Source organism: Physeter macrocephalus, chromosome 14, assembly GCF_002837175.3.
Source record: "Physeter macrocephalus isolate SW-GA chromosome 14, ASM283717v5, whole genome shotgun sequence".
Classification (NCBI taxonomy): Eukaryota; Metazoa; Chordata; class Mammalia; order Artiodactyla; family Physeteridae; genus Physeter; species Physeter macrocephalus.
In genome coordinates this window covers 81,189,198-81,207,717 of record NC_041227.1, presented here as the reverse complement: position 1 = coordinate 81,207,717, position 18,520 = coordinate 81,189,198, and the positions used below count along the sequence as shown (strand labels likewise).

The window sequence follows — 18,520 nt, the reverse complement described above, 5'->3', positions numbered from 1 at the left end:
GTAGATGTTGAAAATCCTCTGGTTAAATATCGCGAAATCCGTGAACGTTAAGGCCCCATTTCCTCAGAGATGGTGGCGTGTTCACAGCAGGAGGGCAGTCCTTGTGAAGGACACAGACCCTTGGTTAGTTCCAGCATCTGGAGGTGTCATGAGATGGCTCAGCCAATGCTGAGAGCAACTCCCTGTTTATTATTTTTTTTTTATTTTATAAATTTATTTATTGTCTACGTCGCATCTTCATTGCTGTGTGCAGGCTTTCTCTAGTTGCGGCGAGCAGGGGCTTCTCTTGTTCGGAGCGCAGGTTCTAGGCGCGTGGGCTTCAGTAGTTGTGGCATGTGGGCTTCAGTAGTTGTGGCACGCAGGCTCAGTAGTTGTGGTTCATGGGCTCTAGAACGCAGGCTCAGTAGTTGTGGCGCACAGGGTTAGTTGTTCCTCAGCATGTGGGATCTTCCCGGGCCAGGGCTCGAACCCGCGTCCCCTGCATTGGCAGGAGGATTCTTAACCACTGCGCCACCAGGGAAGTCCCAATCCCTGTTTGTTTTAATTGAAAGAATGGTAGCTCCTTAAATATGTATTATAGGTCATTTAGAAATTAGCCAAAATCATGCCCTCAAAAAAATCAATCCATCAGTCAATCCAGGTTTGAAAGAAATGGGGCTGTGGGAAAAGTAAGTATTTGAATAAAACACCAATTTTGGCTTCTCGGGGGAGTTAGGACCCCCAAGTGGCTGGGGACATGCCACAGTGAATTTTTTGTTTAAACTTCCATGATTTATATCACTTGTGAATGAGTCGTAGGAATTTAGAGCTGATTCAGAATTTAGAACCAATCCATTGTCTAGGCAAATCTTCACCAAACTTTTGAGCTCACGCCCCCATTAGTAAAAAAAAAAAAACCTTAAGCATTTTGCCCTGGTTCCCTCTGTCCTTTATGAAACATAGCAGAGCAGGCATGTGGGAGGGGTGTTCTAGGCGGTTCTTCCTCTGGGGCCCCACCCCGTGCCCACTCCTGGCCCCCATTTCACAGTGGATGAGGCTGGAGCCCGGGAGGTGAGAGATGGGCTCGACCCAACCGAGGTGTCACCTTGACCCCCGGCAGTCTGGAAGCATCTTTGAATTATAGAATTTTATTTATTTTCCTTAACTTAGTATTACAGAAACACTCAGAAGTGCACAGAAGGGGAGGGGGGCAGTGTGTACCCCTCGTGCTTGCCGCCCGGTTCCAGCCACGTCCCCCTCGGTCCAGCTTCTCTCTGACTTTGGGGGTGGGGTGAGAGGAGCTGGGGTACTCAGCAAATCCAAGATCCCCTGTCCTTCCACTTGTCACTTCTACAGGGTGTGTCACTAACACATGCAAACTTTTTAAAAATGTAACTCAAATACCATTAAGCACATTAACAAAGTTGCCATGAATTCCTTGATTCTCGGGGATTCCACAGGGATTCGGTTTCCCTGTTGTGCGGAGGGACACCCCTTTATGGCTGCCTGGATCAGTCCACTCGCGGGGTCGCCGTGGCTCCATGGCCCAGGTGGGTGGGGCCTCGTCGGGGCCGCCGGGCGGGTGCAGGGGTGGCTGACGGTGCCCTGCTCTCTCCGCAGCGCCTGTACGGGGAGCGCCTGCTGCAGTGCGTGCAGGCCGTGGTGTCCGTGAGCCGGGAGGACTGCCGAGGGGCTGGCGTGCCGCTCGTGGAGGTGCTGGTGACCGTCCTGGCGCTGTGGGGACCTGCGGGCCTTGGTGCCGAGGTGAGGGGGCCCTCCTGCTCTGCCTCAGCCCCTGGACGGGAGGCTGCCATCTGTCAGTCTCTGCTGTCAAACTCCAAGCCTCGGGCTGGCCCAGCGAACTGGCTACCTAAGATGAAAGAGTCTTGAACATGCAGGGTGATTCGTTCTCTAGGCGGCCTCAGGGGCACACGGGATTTTAAATCCCCTCCAACTGCCAGCTGGCTTCAGGATCTCAGAGTAAGGCCGGCTGTTTAATCTTGGAGAAACAGGCAAGAAACGAGGCCTCCCTCGTCTTAAATCTGCATTTGAGTAAGGTTAAGAATACACGTGCACCAGAGGTCAGGAGAGAAAATAATATCATGATTTTCCTATTTAGTTGCAGCCCAGCTTTACACAATTGTTTCCATTCCCCTGGCTCTGTATTTTCTTTTTCAAATTCTTTTCTCCATTGAACTTCCTTGCTTCTTTATTGTTTTGGCCGTGCCACACAGTATGTGGGCTCTTAGTTCACCAAACAGGGATCGAACCTGCATCCCCTGCATTGGAAACATGGTGTCTTAACCACTGGACCGCCGGGGAGGTGCCCCCCCGCCCCAGGCTCTGTATTTAACTTAAAATCTTCTGACATCCAGCTCCCTGCGGCTGCGAGGACCATCCAGAGACCCGGCTGTCTGACCACTTCTCCCCAAGCTGAGAACTCGGCTTCTCCCCCTGGTTCTCTCTCCATCCACACTGTGTCTGGGAGGCTCCCCGCCTGCCCTCCCCTTCCCCGGGGCCTTCCTAAACTGTGTTTTCTTTCTCTCTTAAAAAACTCCCTTTTCTGGGCTTCCCTGGTGGCGCAGTGACTGGGAGTCCGCCTGCCGATGCAGCGGACGCGGATTCGCACCCCGGTCCGGGAGGATCCCACGTGCCGCGGAGCGGCTGGGCCTGTGAGCCACGGCCGCTGAGCCTGCGCGTCTGGAGCCTGTGCTCCGCAATGGGAGAGGCCACAGCAGTGAGAGGCCCGCGTACCGCAAAACAACAACAACAACAACAACAAAAAAACTCCCTTTCCAGAGGGCACGTGTCTGAGCAGGGAGGTCATCACTGTAGGGCTGTAAATACTAGAAAAGCCGAGTCTGTCATTACGGGTGAGTCTGCAGGACAGACTCGGGCCCCGGGACAGCTGCACAGAGTGCTGGGGACGTCCTGTTCCTGAAGCCCGAGGGGGAGGAGGGTGCAGTCCTCCCTCTCCTCTATGCCGCAGAGCAGCAGACACGCTGTCGCTGGCAGTCTGGTGAGGTGAGGGACTCTGAGAGCGAGGACGTGGGCCCATCTCTGGCACCCGTGGTTTAAGTCTGTTCAGTGCAGCCCCTGACACCGCCTGCTCCCCCTTCTCCACAGATGGAGCCTGGCTGGGACTCCAGGGTTAGCCTCTCGCCCTGCAGGGACTGCCCTGCCCCGGTGGTGCATCATGGCGGGTGGGGGGACTGTGCCTGAACTGCCTGTGGATGCTCGTTTGTCCATTTCATTATTTCTCATACAGACAGGAGGGGCGTCGTGGGAGCCCCGGGCCACGTGGCGTGTGCCCGAGTGGCTCTCCCTCCCTCAGGTGGTGAGGACGGGTCTCCAGTGGTGTCTGTGAGTCCCAAGATCGGATTGTCCCAGCCTGTGACTTGCTCCCCTAGGTTCAGGAGACGCTGGCCGAGCTGGCCGCGGTGGAGAGCATGGACGCCATCCAGGACCTCTTCCGAGCGCATGTGGGCCCCCTGCTGGAGTGGCTGGCTGCCTCGCACCAGGACTGGACCGGCCACTCCAAGGAGCTCCTGCAGTTCGACGTGGTGCTCACTCACTCAGGTGAGCCGCAGACGGGCGCCCCCGGGCTGGGTTCAGAGCGCTGGTCCCGTGCTGGCCCAGCAGCCCCGGCACAGACGGGCAGAGCTGCTCAGCACCACCCAGGAGGCGGCACGCCGAGGCCTGGTTCTTCACAGTCGCTCACGGTCGCTCTCAGTCTGCAGAGAACAGCTGTTTTAAGGAACAAAACCTTAACTTTAAAGATGCTGTGAACTTTATAGTGAAGACTTGCTGTAACGTGGGTCTTTAAAGTCTGCCCAGGCACACGTTTTTATGTTAAACCTTTTTTGGGGGAAGAATTAGTTCAAGAGTGTGACATAGGACCAATGTACGTTTTTAATTTTGTTTATTTATTTATTTGGCTGTGTCGGGTCTTAGTTGCGGCACGCAGAATCTTTCGTTGCAGCACGTGGGCTCTTCGCTGCAGCACACAGGCTTCTCTGGTTGTGGCGCATGGGCTTCTCTCTGGTTGTTGTGCACGGGCTCAGTAGTTGCAACATATGGGCTGCAGAGCACGCGAGCTCAGTAGTTGTGGCGCGTGACCTTAGTTGCCCCACAGCATGTTCATTCCTGGACCAGGGATCGAACCTGCATCCCCTGTGTGGGAAGGCAGATTCCTAACCACTGGGCAACCAGGGAAGTCCCTATGTTAAACCTTGAAAGCGTGACTTTGCATGGCGATCTGTGTGGCCCATGCTCTTCCCCCAGGTGCTGCCTACCCTCTGTGCCCGCTTGGCCTCCCGCCCCGGGGATTAGGGTAGGACCGGCGGGGCCACGGGACCCCGAGCTCGTGGTCTTGCACGCCATGCTCCTGGCCACAGTGCCCCCTGGCAGCAGCAGAGCTTCGGGCTACATTGGACCCTCCATCCGCTCTTGTTTTGCTTTGACCCTGGGCTTTGAGGTGATGCCGCTGAAAAGACTGAAGTCCTGACTGAGTACAGAAGTAGCAGACCGGGCGTAAACCAGGGGGCCCGAGGGTGACAGCTTCACTTCTGACACACGATGTCCTGGGTCAGCACGGCGCCTGGCAGGGAGGGCAACTGGTGACCCGATTCTTCTGAGCTGCGGCTCACGCCTAGACCCCGGAGACTGTGTTCTGCCCATCACGTGCAGGTCCAGGTCCTGAGCACCGTCACTGCGTCTGGGATACTTCCAGGCTCGGGGACAGTGGCACAATTTGTTCATCTAGTAACAGGCATGGGAAGGGATGCTGCCTGCCAGGCTCAGGGTCAGACATCAAGCAGCGTGGGGTTTTGGTTGGCCTTTAAAAGATTGCTTGGGGACTTCCCTGGTGGCGCAGTGGTTAAGAATCTGCCTACCAATGCAGGGGACACAGGTTCAAGCCCTGGTCCGGGAAGATCCCACGTGCCGCGGAGCAACTAAGCCCGTGCACCACAGCTAGTGAGCCTGCGCTCTAGAGCCTGTGAGCCACAACTACTGAAGCCCACGTGCCTAGAGCCCGTGCTCCACAACAAGAGAAGCCACCACAATGAGAAACACATGCACCACAACAAAGACCTAACACAGCCAAAAATAAATAAATTTTAAAAACAAATTAAAAAAAAAAAGATTGCTTGACTTTAAATTTTTTTAAGAATTTGGTAAGATGTAGGGAAAAAAAGAAAGTTTACATACCGAACAATTAGAGCCATGGGCGGGGAGGGTCAAAGGGAGAGGCGGAACCTGACGTCCTGTGCTGAGAGCATCCTTCCCGGAGCTGAAGGTGCATGTCCGCTGGCCGTGCCCAGCATGCGCCTCTGCTCGCGGCCAGAGCGGCTGCAGGGCTCCCGTCCTCCCATCCTCCTGCCACGTAGGAATGAGGCCCCTGTCTGTGCTCTAGGCCCTGCCCTCGGCGAAGCCTTGCCCCAGCTGGTCCCCATCCTCAGGAGCTGCCTCCAGCCAGCCCGGGACCCACCCATGCGCCTGAAGCTCTTCTCCACCCTGACGGGGCTGCTGCTGGGAGCCAGGGAGACGGTGGACTCGCAGGGGTAGGTCGGCTCCACCCACACGCGGTCCCGCCATGCTGCCCCCCACGCGGTCCCCCCACGCTGGCCCCCACGCTGTGCTGCGGCTGAGTGGTCCCCACGTGCCCCTGCACTGAGGTCTCAGGTGGGACCTGGGGTGACCCCGAGCTCTGGGTCATGCTGTTGTGTGGCTCCCCACACAGCCAGCACCCCAGGGAAACGCCGTAGTCCCGGCAGCGAGTGCACTGCACAGAGAGACACTAAATCAGTCGCGTTCTTGTGGTCGTGAAAATTCCATTGAATGAAAAAGTTTTAGGGAACATTAACTACTAATGGTTTATACATTAGCTGTTCTCAGCTTTAAAAGGCTTCTCTTACCTTTCAGGCCTCACAGAGAATTTATTGAATGACCGTTAAGGTTAGAACTTAGGAAACTCCTGTCCTCCGGAGAGACTTGAGGCAGCATAAACACCCGGGCCTCCAGCTCGGGGAGGCGGGTCGCCCAGGCTGGACGTGCAGGCCCCGCCCTCTCCCTTTGCAAAGCAACACAGCGTCCCCGGCGGGACGGGCTGCGGGGCATCAGGCAGTGAGATGCTGTTTGCTCTTTGGGGACCCGTCCCCTGAGAGGGAGCAAATCTTTGTCGTCGGCCTGTCCTGGACTTTCCTGGGGAAATAACGGGTCATTATTCAGACTTCATCTCTCTGGATGTTACTCTGATCTCTGCTCTTGGGCCTCTAGCCAGCCCATTGTATTGCAGGAAATTTTATTTCCTGCTTGTCTGCAAAGACTTCAAGGGTTAGAAGAGACTATAAAAAGGTTACTGAGTTGGGTCTGGCGGCTGCCCCGTGAGTAGAGAGCCAGCGGATCAGTCACTACCTCTCGGGGCCCCTGCTCCGCTGTGTCCCCCTGAGGACAGTCAACCCCTAGGAAAGAAGCCCCCACTCTTGAACTGAGTTCCCTCAAGAAGCTGCCCTTGAAGTCTTCTTGTGGAAAGAAACCGCTATCAGGAGAAGAAAGTTGTTCAATTTACAGTTATCTAGTGCAAGTATTAACTGTTTTTACAGGCAGGAAAGATTTTGGAAAGCAACACCTGCTTGGTTTTGAACCTCAGGGTTACAAAGTGCAGAGTCTGAGATAGCAAAGGACCGCGGCCCCTCCTCACCCCACCCCACCCCCGAAAGCGCCTCTGGCACCAGCACACCCAGGTGGTGCAGAGCTCCCAGCCAGAGGACGGCGGGGGCAGGGGCACCCTGGCTGGAGTGCGATCCCCCAGTGAAGGAGGCCTGCTCCCCTCTCTGGGCGCCCAGACACCGCCCAGTGCCGTCCCCTCGTGCGGGATGTTATGGAGCTTCTCCCGCAGGGTGAGGCCCGGATGCTGGTGGCTCTGGAGGAGCCCGTGGGCCTGCCCGGGCTGGGCTTCCTGGTCTCGGGGCCCAGCTGCGCTTGAACAGGTATGCGTCCTCTGGATGCAGGGTACTCATTCTTGGGGGGCCCGGTGCCCGTCCCTCCTCACGGCCAGCGCTCGGCCCTCAGGCCCTCGAGGCCACGTCGCCTGGGCTGCCTCAGCCAGGACACGGGGCTGAGCTTTCCAGAGAGTCCCCTGGTGAATCCCTTTGCAGGGAACAGCAGCTCTTCGCTAAGAAACTAAAGCACGCAGAAAACCTTGAATGTGTGTGAGTCGCCCTGCAGCAGGCCCCCTGTCGGAGGCGCCGGTGGCTCTGGAGTGCCCCCTGCTGGGGGAGCGGTGCAGCCGTGGGCTCACCGGCCCTCACGCTGGTCCAGGTCCGGAAGCAGCTAGCGCTGGAGGCCGGAGGCCTCTGTGAAGCGTGCTCCGGAATGACCCTGGGAAGCAAGTCAGAGAGCCCTTCGTTAGCAGAATACATTTTGCTCCATCGGCAGAGGCCCGTGGGGTACGGGAGTCTGGGGTACAGGAGTCGTGCAGAGGGCTGAGGCTTTTCCCCGGGCTTTTGGACGGGGCAGCACGTGTGGCTCCGCTGCCCGGTGGCCAGGCCAGCCGGTGGAGCTCAGGGCTGGGATTTCGTTTTGCTTTGTGTTTGTCCTGACGGCGTGTCAAGGGGAAGGTCCCCGACTGTGTTGGCGGGAACGTCCGTGTCTCCCGGTGTCTTGACACATGGGGCCGTAGCTGCAGCCCCAGGGTGCCCTCTTGCCAAGGTGGCGGGCGTGGTCGCAGGGACCTCGAGGCCCGTCTCTGTAAGGTCGCCACCTGTGGGAGTGACTTGCTGCCCCATCGGTGCTCGGGGTAGCACAGCCACCCTTCTCTGAGATCCAGGAGGGGGCTTGGGGAAGCCCCTCAGCCACAGAGTGGGAGGGAGGCTGGAATACACCCCCAGCCCCAGGGTCGAGGCGGCAGGAGCCCGAGTGCAGCCCTGCCCCGTGATAGCCGGCAGAGAGCCCCACGTCCCCTCCCTGGCCACTGGCCCGGGGAGCGGGGGCTCTCGCTCAACGTCCAGTGTTGGATTTCCGCTTGTTCCGTCTGTTTGGCCTTTTCCCTCCGCCCAGTCCGTTTCCCAAACGGAAGCGCTTCCTTCGGGGAGTCTGGGTGCCCCCCTCACCCACTCTCTCCTGCTTCCTCTCCAGACAGTTCCATGGCTACCTGGACACCCTGATCAAGGACGTCTTTGTCCCCAATCTGCAGTGGCACGCGGGGAGGACGGCTGCGGCCGTCCGTACGGCGGCTGTGTCCTGCCTCTGGGCGCTCGTGAGCAGCGGGGTCCTGTCAGATGAGCAGGTAGGGCTCGTGCATCCTGGGCCCAAGAGGGGAACAGGCTGTGCCCTGGGCTTCCGGGGCCTGCCTGGCGCACCTGCCGCAGGTGAAGAGCGCTCGCCTGAGTCTCCTGATAGCAGCAGCAGATGCTCCCAGACTGACCGAGGGGGCGGGACTGTGGGGCCGGAGGGCGAGCAGAGGTCTGGGGGGAGCCTGTGGTCTCCTTGGGTCACCTGGGGGTTTTCTTAAGTGATTGTCACTGTTTACAAGAAAAGAATTTCATCACAGGAGCCTGACTCAAGAGCGTTGTTTGTATTCATATTTCCAGTTAGATGAGGAATTGAGGAAACAGTAGAAGTAGGGAAAACATTGTGGTACCTGAACAGCTGTTACTTAAGTTGAAATGTCCCCCAAACTTTACTGGACACGATACCCAGTCCTGCTAGTAAGTAGTGGGCTGTGTAGGATCGGTGCCTAAGACTTTCTGAATAACAGATTTTTTAAAAACCAACTGACCGATGTTCAAATTATCTGGATTTTAAAATCAAGATTCAGGTCTGCTTCTTACATAGAAATTTACGTAGCTTACATAGCTTTCCAGACTCAATCATACTTCCATCAAAACCAAGTCTCTTGGGCTTCCCTGGTGGCGCAGTGGTTGCGCGTCCGCCTGCCGATGCAGGGGAACCGGGTTCGCGCCCCGGTCTGGGAGGATCCCACATGCCGCGGAGCGGCTGGGCCCGTGAGCCATGGCCGCTGAGCCTGCGCGTCCGGAGCCTGTGCTCTGCAACGGGAGAGGCCACAGCAGTGAGAGGCCCGCGTACCGGAAAAAAAATAAATAAATAAATGGGAGAATTTTAAAAAAAAAAAAAAAAAAAAAAAAAACCAAGTCTCTTCAGTGACGGGCAAAGTACACAGTGCGTGAGTAGCAGTCTCTGTCACCAGGGTGGCACCAGCCGTGACCCACAGCTTGTGTGTTTCTTTTTATTGCAGATACAGGAAGTGCAGGAAATGTTGATGCCTCAAATTCTAACCACCCTGGAAGAAGATTCTCAGATGACTCGATTAATTTCATGCCGAATCATTAATGTATTTTTAAAGACCTCTGATGGTGTGATTGATCCAGACAAATTCATCAAGATTTATCCTGGTAGGACATTCTTCTTTTCCAAATCATATGCCTCTGTTTGTTTGACAGTTGTTTCTTTTGTAGGAAAAATAGAAAATGCTACTTTGACTTCTGGTCAGGTTGGTGCTATGAGTCTAAACGTGGATGTGACGGGTATGACGTCACTGAATGTCACTGAATAAGTAACGTAGCACGAGAAACAGGACAGACGTCTTGTGGACCGGAATTTCGGGGTGGGTGGGAGCTTAGACACCCACGGCGGCCGGGGTACCACCCCGTGGCCTTCGGTGTGAGTGCTCCAGCCCTGCCTCGCGTCCCCCGTGTCACTGCCTCTTGGAGCCTGAGAGCACCGATGAGTCCCGGCTACAGAAGCGAAACCCGGCCCCCAGCAGAGCAGCGTCGCTGGAGGTGGGCCTGCAGCCAAGAAGCTCAGGGGCTGGTGGGTGTGCCCACGCTGAGGGAGGAAGGTACAGGCCCTCAGTGCCATCTTCTCCACGTGCGGTTGGGATCCGCGGAAATCTACAAGGGCAACAGCCGTTCCAAACGAGTTGAGCACTTGCTGCGGCAGGGGCCCCGTCTGGCCCCAGGGGTGGCAAGAAGCAGCCCCTGAAGCAGCCCAGGAGGCGGACAAGGAAGACCAGGCATGCCGGCAGAAACAGCGGCAGAAGAAACTGGAGGAGCTGAGAGCGGAGGCTGGGCGAGGCCCCGCCCACAGGCGGGATTAACCAATCTGGCAAAACGTCAGTGGTTCCTCGTGCCTGAGGCAGTGGTGACCCTTCGCCCCTCCTGTGTAAACATCTGGATTCCCTGCCGTAACATCTGTTGCCGCCTACGGCTAGAATGAAGCGTTATCTTGGAACCTATTGCATGTGTGAGAATAAACGTTTGTAGAAGGTAAAAAAGCAAGTTGAGAAACAGATGGAAGCGGGAACACAGAAACCCTGGGAGCAAAGATGGGGGCGGGGCTGAGCCTCTAAAAGGCGCCAGTCGCCAGTCATAGCGGCAGGCACGTCGCCTAGATCTGTGGGAAGAGCACGCATTGATAGAAGTCTTACCTGTTCACAGGAAGCGTTTCTGCGGGTTGCGAAGGACTGTTCGTCCACTTTCAGCGGTGGGTCATCTGGTCCCAGAGGCTCAGCAGAAACACAGCTGACGTAGCTGGTGGCCATCCTGTCACCGGGCCCTCAGCTCTGTCCCCAGAGCCACGGTGGGCGGAAAGCAGGGAGGGCGGGGCAGCCAGGGTCCCGGGACACCGGCCCCCACCGGCCCCCACCGCCGCCTCCCCAGCAGCCGCCTGTGGCTTTCCCAGGACGGGCCGGTGCTCCGTGAGCGCGAGCGCTGGGGGCTTAGCTGGGAGCCACCCGCCCTGGGACCTCTGCTCTCACTCCTGTCTGGCCCCTCCTTGCAGAGCTCTTAAAACGCCTGGATGACGTCTCCAACGAGGTGAGGCTGGCGGCCACCTCCACCTTGGTCACCTGGTTGGAGTGCGTCAGCAACGAGGCCGGGAAGTGCTATTACCAGAGCAACATTCAGCACCTGTACAGGGAGCTCCTCGTGTACCTCGACGACCCCGAGAGCGCCATCCAGGACGCAGTTCTCGGTAAGCGCTTCATCCCCATATTCGGGCCAGCCACACGGGAGCAGCCGGCCGGGCGTCCGGACCCCCTTGGGCCCGCAGTCTTGCAACCCGTGTCCTCCGAGTTACAGCGGGTCCCAACGAGCTTGTGTCCTGTGGGTTACGGCCCCTAGTGTTCACCGTGGTAGAAGTTAAAACTTGAGAAAATGTTAAGATACTAATTAATTTGTTTAAAATAACAATAAACCCATTACATTTTTTTTCTTTTTTGGGGTTTTTTTTTGTTGTTTTGTTTTTTTTTAACATCTTTGTGGGAGTATAATTGCTTTACAATGGTGTTTTAGTTTCTGCTTTATAACAAAGTGAATCAGTTATACCCATTACATTTTAACATAAATAACATGGTTTTGAAAGATGTGTTTTGTAAAACAAAATAACAAGAACAGTGGCATTATTTTACATTTTTGTGAATCTCTCTAACGTCGAGCTGATAGAAAACAACCAGATGCACATCTCTGCGTTGCGTCGGTTGTGATGTGTGTCGTTTGGTTAGCGTATGTGAAAAACAAACGGCCCACACAGATGTAGTTGGAAGAGAGGAGTATCTTGATAGCGGTCCTCTTCCTTATCGCACCCTGACTGGACAGGTGGTAGTCTCCTCAAGGTTCCTTGGAGTGTAGACTCTGGAGCCACTGTGGAACCACACCCGTTCCGCTCAAGTCCATCTCTCCGCCCTGTGTGCTCGCTAACATGGACGTGCTCTGTTCTCAGTGTCAAAAAGTCACTGTTGGCGTCAAGGTCAGAAAAGTCTTGGGAAGAACAGCTTCAGGAGGCTGTCAGGCTTTTGGTGACAGAAACAAGTTTCTATAATTCTGATTACAGCTTGAGAGCTTAAATTTTATCATCAGTCTCAAATACTGTCACTTCATTCGCTTACAAGAAAGCATCCTGTTGTGTCCCCAAGTCTGAATAACAAGAGTCATTTGTCACTGGTCATTCTTTCAAGTAAAAGTGGTGTCTGGGAGCTGCCCAGCCCATGGCCCCATTGCACACGCGTGTGCCTCCCGTTCCATCCCAGGGTGCCGAAAAGCTAAAAATGAAGGACACGTGTCGTATCCCCTGAACCACCACCGACGTGTGAGCGAAGCCACATGGCTGAGATGGCCATAAACAGACTTCAGTTTAGAGTGGAGTTCTAAAACCTGTTCAAATAACCCAAAAGAAGTCAAGAAAGGAGAGCGAGAAGGACACAGAGGAGGGACGAACAGGAAGCAGACAGAGCAGATCCAGCCGCGGCGTGATCTGTGACCATCCGCGCCAGGCGCTCGGTGGAGGGCAGATGCTGTCAGTCCCTAGAAAATCCAGACTTCGTCGGAATGAGTTACTAAAAGTTGGGTGCTCAAGGGTTGAGATTTCATAAAGTAGATGATTTTTATGCTTCTTTGAGGACATTAACTGACTCTTGCGGTGACTCACTCCCCAGAGCCCGGCCAGTGCTCGTGCCGCCCTGGCCTTGAGCCCACAGTGCGGAGGTGCCCCGTGAGCCGGGGGTCACGCCCTTCGTGGCACTGTGGACGGAGTTCTGACTCACACCCCCTGAAGGGTCTCAGGGCCCCCAGAAACCCTGGGGCACCCTTTGAGAGCCCCTGCCCAGGCCACCCGCAAGTTCAGGTGCCCCGTTGTGCCTTGAGTGAGGGCACCGCGTCGCTGCTCTCCGGGTAACGGAAGCAAACTGTGAATTCGAGACCAATGGAAATTGCTTACAACGGCAACAGCTGAGAGCAGACAGGTTTCTGCCTTGGCTTTGCACCAGGGGTCGGCACGTGTGCTCGACTGGGGTTCCTGGCCAGCCATCGCCCTCCCCGTTCGTACAGAGCGCACCGTTAGTACAGCCGGTGAGCAGGGGGTACACAGACTCCCTCACACCTGCGCCCCACCATGCACAGCCTCCCCCGTGATCAGCAGCCCCCCCAGGTGCTGCATCTGGTCCAGTCAGTAAGCCTCACAGACGCGCCACAGTCCCCCAAGTCCATGGTTTACGTTAGGGGTCACCCTGGGTGCCGTACATTGTGTGGTTTGGACGGGTATATAATGACGTGTATCCATCGTCATATTCGTAGTATCGCACAGAATAGTTTCACTGCCGTAAAACTCCTCTGTGCTCCACTTGTCTGTCTGTCTCCCCGCCTCCCAAACTTAGTGACCGCTGATCTTTTACTGTGTCCATAGTTTTGCCTTTTCCAGAATGTCATGTACTTGAAATCGTATAGTCTGGAGCCTTTTCAAATCGGCTTCTTTCAGTTAGTAATAAGCATTTGAGATTCCTCCGTGTTTTTTCATGGCTTGAGAGCTCTTTTTTTTTTTTAGCGCTAATATTCCATTGTCTGAATGAACCAGTTTATTTATACATTCACCTACTGAGGGGCATCTTGGTTGCTTCCAAATTTTGGCGATTATGAATAAAGCTTCTCTAAACATCTGTGTGCAGGTTTTTTGCCAACGTAAGTTTTCACCTCCTTTGGGTAAATACCAAGGAATGTGATTGCTGGATCATATCGTAAGAGTATATTTATTTTGTAAGAAATCACCGAACTGTCTTCCAAAGTGGCCACACTATTTTGCATTCCCACCAGCAGTGAGAGTCCCTGTTGTTCCCCATCCTGCCGGCAGGTGGCGTTCTGATTCTGGCCATTCTGATAGGTGTGTAGTGATGTCTCATTTTAATTTGCATTTCACGTGACATATCATGTGAAGTATCTTTTCATAGGCGACATATCATGTGAAGTATCTTTTCATAGGTTTATTTTACATCTGTGTATCTTCTTTGATGAGGTGTCTGTTAAGGTCTTTGCCCCCCCCCTTTTTTTTTGGCTGCGTTTGGGGGCTACTCTTAGTTGTGGTGCGCGGGCTTCTCATTGTGGTGGCTTCTCTTGTGGAGCAGGGCTCTGGGCACGTGGGCTTAGTTGCTCTGTGGCATGTGGGATCTTCCCAGACCACGGATCAAACCCCTGTCCCCTGCATTGGCAGGCACATTCTTAACCACTGCGCCACCAGGGAAGTCCCTGGCCCATTTTTTAATTGGGTTGTTTGTTTTCATATGGTTGAGTTTTAAGATTATAGATAATGGTCCTTTATCAGATATGTCTTTCTTAAGACTTTATTGTTAATTTTTTGGTTTCCCTTTAATTTTTTATTTTTAAAATTTGTATTGGAGTAGAGTTGATTTACAATGTTGTGTTAGTTTCTGCTGTACAGCAAAGTGCATCAGTTTATACATATATCTACTCTTTTTTAGATTCTTTTCCCATATAGGTCATTACAGAGTATTGAGTGGAGTTCTCTTTGCTATGCAGTAGTTCCTTATTAGTTATCTATTTTATATGTGGTAGTGTGTATGTGTCAATCCCAGTCTCCCAATTTATCCCTCCCCTCTTTTCCCTGCTGGTAACCATAGTTTATTTTCTACATCTTTGATTCTATTTCTGTTTTGTAAATAAGTTCATTTGTATAATATTCTTAGATTCCACGTATAAGCGATATCATATGATATTTGTCTTTCTTTGACTTACTTCACTTAGTATGATGATCTCTAGGTCCATCCGTGTCACTTCAAATGGCATTATTTCATTCTTTTTTTATGGCTGAGTAATATTCTCACATCTTCTTTATCCACTCCTCTGTCGATGGACATTTAGGTTGCTTCCATGTCTTGACTATTGTAAATAGTGCTGCTATGAATATTGGGGTGCATGTATCTTTTCAAATTGGAGTTTTTTCCAGATATATGCCCAGGAGTGGGGTTGCTGGATCATATGGTAGTTCTACTTTTAGTTTTTTGAGGAACCTCCATACTGTTCTCCATAATGGTTGTACCAATTTACATTCCCACCAACAGTGTAGGAGGGTTCCATTTTCTCCACAACTTCTCCAGCATTTATTGTTTGTAGACTTTTTGATGATGGCCATTCTGACTGGTGTGAAGTGATACCTCACTGTAGTTTTGATATGCATTTCTCTAATATTTAGCAATGTTGAGCATCTTTTCATGTGCCTGTTAGCCATCTGTATGTCTTCTTTGGAGAAATGTCTGTTGAGATCTTCTGCCCATTTTTGGATTGGGTTGGGTTTTTTTTGACATAGAGCTGCATGAGCTGTTTGTATATTTTGGAGATTAGTTCCTTGTCGGTCGCTTCATTTGCAAATATTTTCTCCCACTCTGTGGGTTGTCTTTTTGTTTTGTTTATGGTTTCCTTTGCTATGCAGAAGCTTTTAAGTTTAATTAGGTCTCATTTGTCTATTTTTGTTTTTATTTTCATTATTCTAAGAGGTGTGGATCAAGAAAGATCTTGCTGTGATTTATGTCAAAGGGTGTTTTGCCTATGTTTTCTCTAAGAGTTTTATAGTGTCCGGCCTTACATTTAGGTCTTTTATCCATTTCAAGTTTATTTTTGTGTATGGTGTTAGGAAGTGTTCTAATTTCATTTTTTTACATGCAGCTGTCCAGTTTTCCCAGCACCACTTATTGAAGAGACTGTCTTTTCTCCATTGTATATTCTTGCCTCGTTTGTTGTAAGTTAGTTGACCATAGGTGCGTGGGTTTATCTCTGGGCTTTCTATCCTGTTCCATTGATCTATATTTCTGTTTTTGTGCCAGAACCATACTGTTTTGATTACTGTAGCTTTGTAGTATAGTCTGAAGTCAGGGCATCTGATTCCTCCAGCTCCGTTTTTCTTTCTCAGGATTGCTTTGGCTATTCAGGGTCTTTTGTGTTTCCATATATATTAGATGTATCTTCTGCAAATATTTTCTCTCAATCTGTGGCAAAAGTTTTTAATTTTAATGAAGTCCAGCTTATCAATTATTTCTTTCATGGATTATACTTTTGGTGTTTATCTAAAAAATTATTGCCATACCCAAGGGTCACCTAGGTTTTCTCCTATGTTATATTCTAGGAGTTTTATATTTATGTCTATCATCAATTTTGAGTTAATTGTCATGAAAGAGGTAAGGTCTGTGTCTAGATTTTTTTGTTGTTGTTGTTGTTTGTTTTTTGGATGTGGATGTCCATTTGTTCTAGCACCATTTGTGAAAAGACTGTCTTTGCTCCATTGTATCACCTTTATTTCTTTGTCAAAGATCAGTTGACAGTATTTATGTGGGCCTATTTCTGGTCTCTCTGTTCTGTTCCATTGATCTATTTGCCAGTACCACACTGTCTTGATTACTGTGGCTTTAGAAAAAGTCTTGAAGTTGGGTAGTGTCAGTGCTCCAACTTTGTTCCTCTCCTTCAATATTGTGTTGGTTTGTTAATATCCACACAATAATTTGCTGGGATTTTAATTGGGATTGCATTGAATCTATATATAGATCAAGTTGGGAAAAACTGACATCTTGATAATAGTCTTCCTGTCCATGAATGTGAAATAGCTCTCCATTTATTTATTTCTTCTTTAATTTCATTCATCAGAGTTTTGTAAATTTTCTCATATAGATCTTCTATACATTTTGTTAGATTTATACCAAGGTATTTCATTTTGGAAGGTACTACTGTAAATGGTATTGTTTTTTTTGTTTGTTTGTTTGTTTATAAATTTATTTATTTATTTTTGGCTGTGTTGGGTCTTCGTTGCTGTGTGAGGCATTTCTCCAGTGCGCAGGCTTTCTCTAGTTGTGGCGAGTGGGGGCTACTCTTCATTGCTGTGTGCATGGGCTTCTCATTGCGGTGGCTTCTCTTGTTGCAGAGCACAGGCTCTAGGCGTGCAGGCTTCAGTAGTTGTGGCATGTGGGCTCTAGAGCGCAGGCTCAGTAGTTGTGGCGCACATGCTTAGTTGCTCCGTGGCATGTGAGATCTTCCCAGACCAGGGCTCGAACCCGTGTCCCCTGCGTTGGCAGGCAGATTCCCAACCACTGCGCCACCAGGGAAGCCCCAATGGTATTGTTTTAGTTTCAGATTGCACTCATTCATGTCTGGTATATAGGAAAGTGATTGACTTTTTTTTTTTAATTTATTTTTGGCTGTGTTGGGTCTTCGTTGCTGTGCGCAGGCTTTCTCTAGTTGTGGCGAGTGGGGGCTACTCTTCATTGCTGTGTGCATGGGCTTCTCATTGCGGTGGCTTCTCTTGTTGCAGAGCACAGGCTCTAGGCGTGCAGGCTTCAGTAGTTGTGGCATGTGGGCTCTAGAGCGCAGGCTCAGTAGTTGTGGCGCACATGCTTAGTTGCTCCGTGGCATGTGAGATCTTCCCAGACCAGGGCTCGAACCCGTGTCCCCTGCATTGGCAGGTGGATTCTTAACCACTGTGCCACCAGGGAAGTCCAAGTGATTGACTTTTGTATGTTAACCTTGTATCCTGCAACCTTGCTATAATCACTTATTATTTCCAGGAGTTTGTCAGTTCTTTCCAATTTCTACATAAACGGTCATGTCATCTGTAAAGAAAGACAGTTTTATTTCTTCCTTGCCAATGTGTATATTATCTTTCATTTCCTTTTCTTATCTTATCACATTAGCTAGGACATCCAGTTTGGTGTTGAAAAAGAGTGGTGAGAGGGGACATCCTTGCTTTGTTCCTGATTATAGTGGAAAAGTTTCAAGTTTCGTACCCTAAGTATCGTGTTAACTGTAGGTTTTTTCATAGGTATTCATTATTGAGGAAGTTACCCTCTATTCCTTGTTTACTGAATGTTTTTACTCATGAGTGGGTGTTAGACTTTGTCAGAATGCTTTTCTGCATCTATTGATATGATCATGTGATGCCTCTTTTAGCTTGTTGATGTGATGGATTACGTTAATTGACTTTTGAAATGTTGAACCAGCCTTGCATACCTGGGATAAATCTCACTTGGTCTTGGTGTATGATGCTTTTTATACATTGTTGGATTTGATTTGCTAATATTTTGTTGAGGATTTTTGCATCTATGTTCGTGAGAAATATTGGTCTGTAGTTTTCTTTTCCTGTTGTTATCTTTTTCTGAGTTTGTATCAGGATAATGCTGGTCTCATAGGATGAGTTAGGACATGTTCCCTGTGCTTCTATCTTCTGGAAGAGATTGCAGAGAATTGGTATCATTTCTTCCTTAAAGGTTTGGTAGAATTCGCCACTGAACTCATCTGGTTCACCTACTGGGGCTGGTGCCTTCTGTTTGGGAAGGTTATTAATTATTGATTCAATTTCTTTAACAGATATAGGTCTACTGAGATTGTCTATTCTCATGTGAGTTTTGGCAGATTATGCCTTTCAGAGAATTGGTCCATTTCACCTAGGTTATCAAATTTGTGGGCAAAGAGTTGTTCAGAGAACCAGTTTTTGGTTTTGTGGATGATCTCTATTGATTTTCTGTTTCAGATTTCACTGATTTATGCTCTGATTCTTCTTTTCTTCTGCTAACTTTGGATTTAATTTGCTCCTTTTTCTAGTTTCCTAAGGTGGTGATTTAGATTATTGATTTTAGATCTTTTTTTTAATGTGTGCATTCAATGGTATAAGTTTCCCTGTAAGCACTGCTTTTCGCTGCATCCCACAAATTTTGATAAGTTGTGTTTTCATTTTCATTTAGTTCAAAATATTTTTT

At 50.9% G+C, this 18,520-nt stretch overlaps 1 protein-coding gene across 1 annotated transcript in view; it reads left to right on the top strand.

Moving 5' to 3' along the window:
- DNAAF5 (dynein axonemal assembly factor 5) overlaps positions 1 to 18,520 on the top strand; it is a 47,484-nt gene that overhangs the window by 16,237 nt on the left and 12,727 nt on the right. The window contains exons 7-13 of the mRNA XM_028498064.1: positions 1,600 to 1,743; positions 3,390 to 3,558; positions 5,396 to 5,543; positions 8,119 to 8,269; positions 9,239 to 9,395; positions 10,783 to 10,974; positions 12,029 to 12,087. Of these exons, the coding sequence (XP_028353865.1) occupies positions 1,600 to 1,743; positions 3,390 to 3,558; positions 5,396 to 5,543; positions 8,119 to 8,269; positions 9,239 to 9,395; positions 10,783 to 10,974; positions 12,029 to 12,087 (1,020 nt within the window). The remainder of the gene's footprint in view (positions 1 to 1,599; positions 1,744 to 3,389; positions 3,559 to 5,395; positions 5,544 to 8,118; positions 8,270 to 9,238; positions 9,396 to 10,782; positions 10,975 to 12,028; positions 12,088 to 18,520) is intronic.